This window comes from Electrona antarctica (assembly GCF_951216825.1).
Source record: "Electrona antarctica genome assembly, chromosome: 21".
Taxonomy (NCBI): domain Eukaryota; kingdom Metazoa; phylum Chordata; class Actinopteri; order Myctophiformes; family Myctophidae; genus Electrona; species Electrona antarctica.
Window position 1 is genome coordinate 5,959,023 of NC_136802.1, and position 9,352 is coordinate 5,968,374.

Consider the following 9,352-nt stretch of genomic DNA (forward strand, 5'->3'; position numbering starts at 1 on the left):
GTCTGTTTTCACAACTGAATGAATACTGAATGAAATGAGTACACAAATTAAATGTAGAAAAATGTAAAGTTTATTTTTACTTAAGATTTTACATCATATTTGATTTGCCTTTTGTTCTAGACAAGAGGTAGGCTACTACTAGACACTTTTGATTTATATTGAATATTGATGAATTATTTTTTACATTTTTCATTTAAAAACATTTTTGCTGTTGAAAACCGATTAAATAATCTGTATTATTTTGAGTCCGTTCCGATGTGGCATTTTTATGGCCGATATGGCCTATAATTCCGATTATGCTACCGATTAATCGTGCATCCCTATTGAAAACCAATGCTCAACTAAAACGTGTCATAACTGTCATTGTTTTGAGATCAGATCAGATCACATGGTATCAGGAAGTGGTGGAGGATTATATTAGATCTACTTGCAATAGAGTGCCACAGTCCCGCCCAAAGAAGAAAAAACGGGCAGGTTACAACACTTTTTGTTTTGTTTTTCTTCTTACTAATTATTTGATCGGCCCAAAACATGTTTTAATATTGTCATGATTTGTGATGAGCCGGGTTGGCTTTGTCTGCGGTGTAAACGTCTTTAAATAAATACTTTTTGATCTCTAAAATGTACAACATGAACAAGATGAACAAAAAGGCTATTCGAATCCAAGTGAGCGCTCAAATACATTTAATAATGCAAAACAATGTTTTTTATACAAAGACTTTCACAACAATCTTACCCAGCAACAGAATTGCGATGTACTGTATACACGACGTACTGTACACAGTAAAATCCTCAAGTGTCGTTAAATTAACGTCAAATGGTGTACAAAATGGCCACCCGACATTGCATTTGTATGCACCCTTGGGAGTGAAATTAAAAACAGAGAATGTGAACATGGATAATATCAGAACTGCATCGACATCGATGGGGGGAACAAAACCACGATAAGCATCTATCTGATAAGATGTGCACAAACCATAGAGCAGCCATTCAACATGGCTGACACCACAACAGGTAGAGCTGCAGGGCGATATGCACAAAATTAAATGTGTTTTTGACTAAATACCTGGGACGATAATATTGTATTGTGTTGATATTTTCAACCCATTTAGACCTGAGAAGACTATACAAATGCCTTCTACGGTAAATCCTGACAGTTTTCTGAAAAATCTCATATTTCTATGTCAGTCGTTCTCAAACATTTTCATGTCAAGGACTCCCAAAAAAATTTAATTGGTCCCCCCCCCCCCCCCATCTGAAAACATGTTCATGCAGGGATCCCCCCCAGAAGCAAAGATTTGAGTCAAAAACGCTCGCTCTGGAAAAAAAAATTCAAACACAATTTAGCGATTTTTCAAAAATAGCAGATCTACAAGCTTGCAGCGCGGCACTTGAGCTTGTAGATCTGCTATTTTTCAATAGCTAAAGTATAACATAATGCTTTAAACACAAAAAGGGGTTCCCGCCCAGAATGGGGTAATATACAGTGTACCGATATATATTTCTTATTTCTTTTCTTAATTTTTTGTCAATTTGGACAACTTCTGAAAGTATAAAATAGGGCTTTAATGATTAAAAAAAACGGGAAAAGACAACACTTGCCATATCACAATATTATGATGGGGCAAAATCCCACATATCTAGTCTCATATCACAATATCGATATACCAGTGATATCGATACACTGCGCAGCCTTTAGTGAAAGGACAGACCCTATAATGAGTCCAGTCCACCACATTTCACTGTGAACGGTTCGATTCCCGCTGTGGCTCGATGACGGGAACACATGACACTATCTCGACAGGTACAGAGGGATGATAAAGTCTGGATTCCCTAGGTTTCATGTCCCAGGATTTGAACCTGGGTCCCCCCGCGTACTCGCGTTGGAGACTTTGCCACTCTTCTGAGAGGGAAACCCTGCTAGGCCAGGATGGAAACTAACGCTTAATAACTTGACGTAGGGCTACTTGTCGACCAGTAGGTGTCCTGCCTGACACCTGGGTCTAAATGTCTCAGTGGAAGAGTAGGGAGATGCATGTTTTATATAGTATTAACATATTCTACCATACAGAATAATAACCTTTTCTTCATTTACGGTGAATCAGTTCCAGATTGCAGTTTTAAGACTGGCATAACCAAAAACAGTGACAACTACTTGTGAGTCAATGAGGTCCCACGTCTTGCTCAAAGGCACTTTGATGAGACACACAGACACTGAGGGGCTTAGAATTGAACCTGTGACCTATGTGTTAGAGGGTGATGACATTTGTATTGTAATCTGCCCTGCCATCGGACAAGCAAGACTTTCAGTCACTGTCACTGTCACTCTCCTCCTCTTCCTCCTCATCACCACCTTCCTCTTCCTCCTTCTCCTTCTCCGGCTCCACGAGGCCAGAGAAGAAGTCGTCAGTTCCGTGGGCCTTCTTACTCAGGGCCTTGAGGCGGCCATCTTTCTTCTTGCGCTTGCGGTAGTCGCTGACAGTCATGGCCGCCAGAGACGAGATGTCCCAGAACTTCACCAGCTCGTCGTGAGCGCAGCTGGCCAGGAAACGTCCGTCCGGCGACTTGGCGATCTGTTCGATGGGCTCGCCGACGTGCTGCCCGATGGAGCCAATCACGCGGTTGGGGAGGATGTTGATGGCTCTGTAGTGGAGGGAAGGGAGGGGGGTGGGGGGGGCAGAGAGAGATACATTTATGAATGTGTATTGTTCATTGAGGAAAAAGACCATCTGGATAACGGATATGTACACTGTAAAAAAGAATTACTGACTGGCCATAGCCCAGTCAGTTTAGAGCTGGCCCGAAGAGACGGGGCGAAAAAACAACAAAAGATAGCCTACTTTGGCAGCCCTTGTGCGTGCAAATTTCTGTTTAGTATAGCAAACCACAGCATGCAAGCCGCCATCGTTTTAAATGGTCCCCCAAACCGTTCACACTTCACACCTATCGGCCGGGGATGCGCTAACCCCCCCTCGATGCTAATCTGCCCAGTCAATCATTTGATCCACGCTACGCGCCTGGGAGAGACCATTATGTTATATATTATATGTTTTGCACCCTGTCCATCCGTCCGTGTGTGTCCGTGTGTACGTCCTTCCATCTGTCAACAGCTAACCTCCGGCACCTCACACTGACCTTATGACTCCGTCAATGGAGGCGGTGCACAGGATGCTGTCGGTTATGGGGACGATGCAGTCGACGCTCTCGGACTTCAGGGCGAAGCGGTCGCTGGTGGCTCCGAAGCCGTCCCAGTTGAAGATGTAGACGGTCCCCTCGCTGGAGCCGCACACCACCTTCCTGCCGCGCTTCATCAGCGACACGCACGTCAGGTCCCCGCTCTGCGGCTCCGAGAGCAGCTCGAAGCGCCGCCGCTTGATGTTGAACACGCCCATGGTCATGTCTCCACTGCCGGGATTAGATTACATTAATTGGATTGGATTAGATCAGTGTGCTCCGTATTCTGATAATCAATACTACAACAAGCAGATTTTCATGACAAGCAACTCAGCGGTCGGTGCACTGGCTGTTCAAAGGCAACTCTATACGTATTACTTAGGCAGTCTAGGTTAGACCGCCGTACATTACAGGCATTCAACCTGTTAATAGCAACTTTAACCACTTAAATCATATACTACTGTATTGTATTGTATTGTATTGTATTGACCTGGATGTGAGCAGAGTCTTCTTGGCCTGGTCTATAGCTATTCCACTGATGTAGTCCTCGTGATGCTTCATCTCCATGAAGGACGAGCCTTTCCTCATGTCCCACACCTACGCACAAAGCATACAATTATTAAAGTCTTTCCTCATGTCCCACACCTACGCACAAAGCATACAATTATTACAGTCTTTCCTCATGTCCCACACCTACGCACAAAGCATACAATTATTAAATGATAAATAAAATGGTAAATGGTGCATTTATATAGCACCTTTATCCAAGGCGCTTTACATAGATTGTGCATTACATTCACCCGTTCACACACACATTCATACACCGATGGCAGCGGAAACCATGCAAGGCATCAACCAGCACATCGGGACCAATTAGGGGTTCAGTGTCTTGCTCAAGGACACTTTGACACTAACTCTGGGGGAGCCCACAGGGATCGAACTGGGAACCTTGCGGTTACCATCCAGCCACTCTACCCCTGAGCCACTGCTGCCCAAACTGTCATGATTTAGAAGACATTTTGTAGAATCGTCCTCAGGTGTAAATGGGTTAAGCAGACCTTGAGTGTGCCCCCATCGTCCCCGGTGGCCAGGATGTTCTCGTCCACCAGCAGCAGAGCGTTGACGGCGACGGCGTGGGCTTTGGGGACGCGGGTCACCAGCCTGCCCGTCTCCACGTCCAGCATGTGGATGGACTTGTCCTTAGAGACGCTGACCAGCTTCTGTCCGTCCTGGGAGAAGGACAGCGCCCTGCAGGGACAGGTGGTAGACATGATGACATCATAATTATTAACCCATTTTGACCTGAGATCAGATTCTAAAAATGTCTGTTTGAAAATGACAGTTTTCTGAAAAAGCTATGTTTCTATGTCAGTCATTCTTTGATTTTTCAAAAATGGCAGATCTACAAGTAGATCTGCCATTTTTCAATAGCTAAAGCATAACATAATGCTAACACCAAAAGGGGTTCCCGCCCAGAATGGGTTAAATAATCAACTGAACTTTTCAACTGTATAAAAATATCTTTTGAAAATAGACGATCTACAGGCTCACAATGTGTCGCATCGCGATGCATTGTGAGCTTGTATATTCTTTCAGAGCGAACATTTTTAACTCAAATATTTGCTTCTGGGGGGGGTCCCTGGAACAACGTATTTTCAGGCAATTACATATATTTTTGGGAGTCCTTGACATGAAATTGTTTGAGAACGACTGACATAGAAACATAGGGTTTTTCAGAAAACTGTCAGGATTTAGAAGACATTTGTAGAATCGTTCCCAGGTCAAAATGGGTTAACCCATTTTGGGCGGGAACCCCTTTTTGTGTTTTAAACATTATGTTATAATTTAGCTATTGAAAAATAGCTAAATCTAGCTAAATCTACAAGCTAGATTTAGCTAAATCTACAAGCTAGATTTAGCTAAATCTACAAGATCATAGCGCGCCACCGAGTGGCGCGCTATGAGCTTGTAGGTCTGCTATTTTTGAAAAATTGAGCACCACTAATACAGAAACATGTCAGAAAACTGTCAGAATTTAGAAGATTTTTTTAAATTTCGACGTCAGGCCTAAATGGATTAAATGAAGGCGAAGTAAAACTAAAATGCACTAAATCGCGGCGAGTTGGTAACCTGGCGAGTTCTCTGGATACCCTTTACACCACTGGTGGTGACCGCCCTCTCTCCCCCTACCTGCAGGACTTCATGTGGTGACCCGACGACCACACCTCCCTGGTCTCGCCCTCCGTGCACGAGTACGCGTAAGCGTAGATGTCCCCGTCCAGGTCGCCCATGGCGACCAGATCCCGGGACGGGTGGAAGGCCAGCGCGTTGGCGGCCGCCTCCAGGCGGATGTCCTCCGGCGTGTCGCGGACGCGCGGCTCTCGAGGCTGATGATGACATACCAGATACAGACAGGTAAACAAACGGTCAATACCATGTATACGATCTGCTATTTTCAATAGATTTTGTACACATTTTGAACTTGTGAAAGAAGGCCGAAAGGCCGAAACGTTGCTACGACTCTTAACAAAATAAACTTCTTGAACCAGCAAGTGGCGGTGTGCGGCTCTCTCCTCCTTCCTCATAACGTTTGCTGTTCTGCCAGGACCTACTGTATACGCACCTGCTATAAAATGTAACCGGGTGTGCGGAAGTCATCTCTCGAACTTGTGAAATGGCACATTCCGCACAATGAGCACTTTTACTTTTAGTACTTTAAGTAAATTTTGATGCCGATACTTTTATACTTTTACTCAAGTACATTTTCAATTCCGTACTTTTACTTGTAACGAAGTAGTTCTAAATTAGCCTGGCTAATAAGCCAGACTAATATCACACAACACTGTCGCGGTATATTAGTCTGGGCTGGCTCCACTTGGATTTCATTTCCCGGGGGGCGGGTTCAAACATTTTCTCTTTGACGCAATTGGTCAGAGCTACTGTCAGTCAAAAGTCTCAAGCATTGAACGTCACTGTACCAAAGCCCGCCCATATTGCATACCGTGTCCCGATTGGTCCGACCTGTTCTCGGTTGTAGGAAAGAGGCGTGCTACTGAGCCTCGCCAGACCGTAATCCGCTGGTAGGCAATTTTGTTTTGCCAACGGCTGATTCGGTCTGGTTTATTAACCAGGCTAGTTCTAAATTGCAGTATTGGTACCTTTACTTACAGTAAACAATTGAGCACTTTTTCCACCACTGGACAAGAGACATACAGTAAGTGTTAGCCCAGACCATTTGCAATATCAAGCTGTAGCACTTAAGAGCGTCTGCTAAATGCCTAAATTGTAAATTGTAGTACAAAGAAAGCAAACAACTTTGATTGACCAGACCACTCATGTTCCCGAGGACACCGAGCGATCTAGAAACTTTGTTGGAAACTAGATGGATGTGTTTATAATCTACTAAAACTCCTAAGAATTTTATAGAGGAAACCTGAGATATCTCAATATCATTAATAGTCATTTTACAAGTATATGTACAATACTTTTTTAGTTTTTACCACCAAAGACAATAACATTTGATTCTTTTAAATATTTAAGGATAACTTATTTGCTTGGAACCATGTGGACATTTGTGCCATGCCTTAATTCGCCTCCGATATGAGGGTTTTCTAAATCTCACCTGCACAATATGTTTGTAATGTATTATCGATCTTTAACTCTTGAGAGCATAATTTGAAACCAAATGGACCCTTACGGGTCCATTGAACAAAAGCCAAATCAAAATAGAGTGGTTGCACTTTGAGTGGTTGCACCACTCAAAAAGAAAAACGCTGAAAACAAAGACATGAACAGTGGGAGACAATAACATGTGTGTTCATCTCTCACAATTCTTATGCCACAATTTTTGTAACCCACTATTTTTTTTTCACCCAGTGTCAATTGTCTAATCAATGTAATCCTGAGTGCTATATGCTTCCCTCTGCCAACCTGGGGAGAGCAACGGACTGACCTCATGTTTCCTTCAATGCATGAGGAATACAAACAGTTTATTTTCACCCGACAGCTTTTTCAATCAAAGTCACAACACATTTTGTGGAGAACAAACATGCAAACTCCACACAGAAAGGCCCTGTCGCCAACACTCACTGCTACATTTTTACACTCACTGCTACATTTTTACACTCACTGCTACATTTTTACATCTTGGATAAAGGCGCTATATAAATGCACCATTTACCATTTAAATTGGCACCCAAGGGCCATACCATAATAGGAGAAAGTCAGGTCACATTAACCGTTTCCGTCCGTAGGACGGCTCCACGCGTCCTAGGGAACCCAATCGATGCGTACAAAGTACGTGTGTACACGTCCTAGCGCATCCTCAATGATATCAGGCGAGGGGAGAATATTCTGTAATTTTTTCCTTTTTTTTATTTTTTCAGTCAGACACTCGGCCACCGTAGATCATATTAGCTGTTAGCGTGGCAGAAAGAATGCCTCGTCTCTCCTAATCCAGGGCGCTCTTCGTGGTTTTGATCTGATGGATATACTACGCACTTCATTTCCGACTTCAACATGCCTCTCGCTCCGGTTTTCTTCCAGATTGTTTCCGGGGGGGCGCTATGAGCTTGTAGATCTGCTATTTTTCAATAGCTAAAGCATAACATAATGCTAACACGAAAAGGGGTTCCCGCCCAGAATGGGTTAACTGTACATCGTGCAAGTGCATGATTAACGGTTGAGGACAGCAGCGATAATATGATCGTAATGGGTACCAACGCCTCTAATGACCAGTCTAATGGCATTTCCTGATTGTAATGCATTTCCTGATTGTAAAAGAGAAAAACAAAAGTACTTTTCTCTCCCCCACATCTATATATGGTGCGATAAGTCGCTCTGACTGAGCCTCTCATTGTTCACCGACCGCAGTTTGGACAAGACACTTCTTTGACCGACGTCTCTTCAACACTCTGAAACAGGTAGCCCTTTATTTTTGCTTTATGTATTGTATAGACATGTGTTGTATATATTGACATTACGTATATGGATGCAATATTACACATATTTAGGTAAAGTACACTATCTCACTGGCAGAGAGACATAGGGAGACAAGCACACACAGCCACACACGAGTGGTCAGCCCCACAAGCTGGATTACATCAACTCACATGTTTACATATCTCAGAGGGGTACGATCAATCAACAGCACTCCCAACTTACATGAGCTCACGAACACATGCACCCTCTTCTTGGGCCTCCATACACTAATAGCTGAATATAGGAGGGGCTAGCGCCCTATAAATCTACACTAATAGCTGAATATAGGAGGGGCTAGCACCCTATAAATCTACACTAGCTGAATATAGGAGGGGCTAGTGCCCCTCAAAAAATAAATAAGTATTAATATGAAACCTTTAAACAATACAAATCTTGTATGGAGGTCAGTGTAATAATACATGGCGTGTTAAAACAAAGTATGACCTTATATTCATTGTTTTATTATTTTTAGGTTTCAGGACTATGGAGAATATGACCACACCTGTTGTTCATCACAATGACTCATACTACGATGATGATAATAATAGAGGATATAACTACTGGGATAACATCTTCAAATCCCTCCGCATCATGTCCGTGGTCATCCTCAGCCTGGTGTGTGTGCTCGGCGTGTTGGGGAACGGTGTGGTCATCTGGGCGACGGGCTTCAGGATGAAGAAAATCGTCAGCACCGTTTGGTACCTCAACCTCGCTGTGGCCGACCTCCTGGTTACAGCCTTCCTGCCGCTGAGAATCACACAGAACGCTCTGGACTTCCACTGGCCTTTTGGCTTGTTCATGTGCAAGATGGAGGGTCTGGTTTTCTACATGAACATGTATGCCAGTATCTACACTCTGGTGGTCATCAGTGTGGACAGATGTGTTGGTGTGGTGTGTCCATTGTGGGCTTGGTGCAGTGGTTACCGCACCGTCAGAAAGGCATCCTGGGTCAGTCTGGGAGTCTGGGTTCTCGCCTTGGCTCTGAGCTCCCCTCACGTCATCTTTAGGGACACATGGTCAGTTGATGGTAAGGTCTGGTGCTACGACAACGATGCACTCAACACCGAGTTGCATGATTTTCGATTTGGGGCCCTGTACAACTTCCTTGCAGGATTCGTGGTTCCTTTCTCCGTCATCGTCTCCTGCTATTCCGTCATCATCTACCGGCTCAGGAATAACCACCAATCAGGTCGCTCCT

General features: G+C 43.9%; 2 protein-coding genes across 4 annotated transcripts in view; one reads left to right on the forward strand and one right to left on the reverse strand.

Moving 5' to 3' along the window:
* Positions 1 to 667: 667 nt before the first annotated feature.
* wdr55 (WD repeat domain 55) overlaps positions 668 to 9,352 on the reverse strand; it is an 11,187-nt gene continuing 2,502 nt past the window's right edge. The window contains exons 2-7 of one of the 3 annotated variants that reach the window (XR_013788702.1): positions 5,365 to 5,561; positions 4,233 to 4,422; positions 3,665 to 3,771; positions 3,136 to 3,405; positions 1,998 to 2,643; positions 668 to 1,951 (exon numbers count right to left, since the gene is read on the reverse strand). Coding sequence is in view for 1 of the 3 variants with exons in the window: in XM_079491654.1 (XP_079347780.1) it covers positions 2,307 to 2,643; positions 3,136 to 3,405; positions 3,665 to 3,771; positions 4,233 to 4,422; positions 5,365 to 5,561 (1,101 nt within the window). In the remaining 2 variants the exon portion in view is untranslated. Of the gene's footprint in view, positions 2,644 to 3,135; positions 3,406 to 3,664; positions 3,772 to 4,232; positions 4,423 to 5,364; positions 5,562 to 9,352 lie in introns of all 3 variants that reach the window. The other 2 variants (XR_013788703.1, XM_079491654.1) reach the window with 2 other exon arrangements.
* The window catches only part of LOC306913731 (chemerin-like receptor 1), a gene marked incomplete at both ends in the record, with an annotated part of 981 nt that continues 374 nt past the window's right edge, over positions 8,746 to 9,352 (forward strand). The window contains one exon of the mRNA XM_079490543.1: positions 8,746 to 9,352. This exon is cut by the window's right edge and continues 374 nt beyond it. Within this exon, the coding sequence (XP_079346669.1) occupies positions 8,746 to 9,352 (607 nt within the window).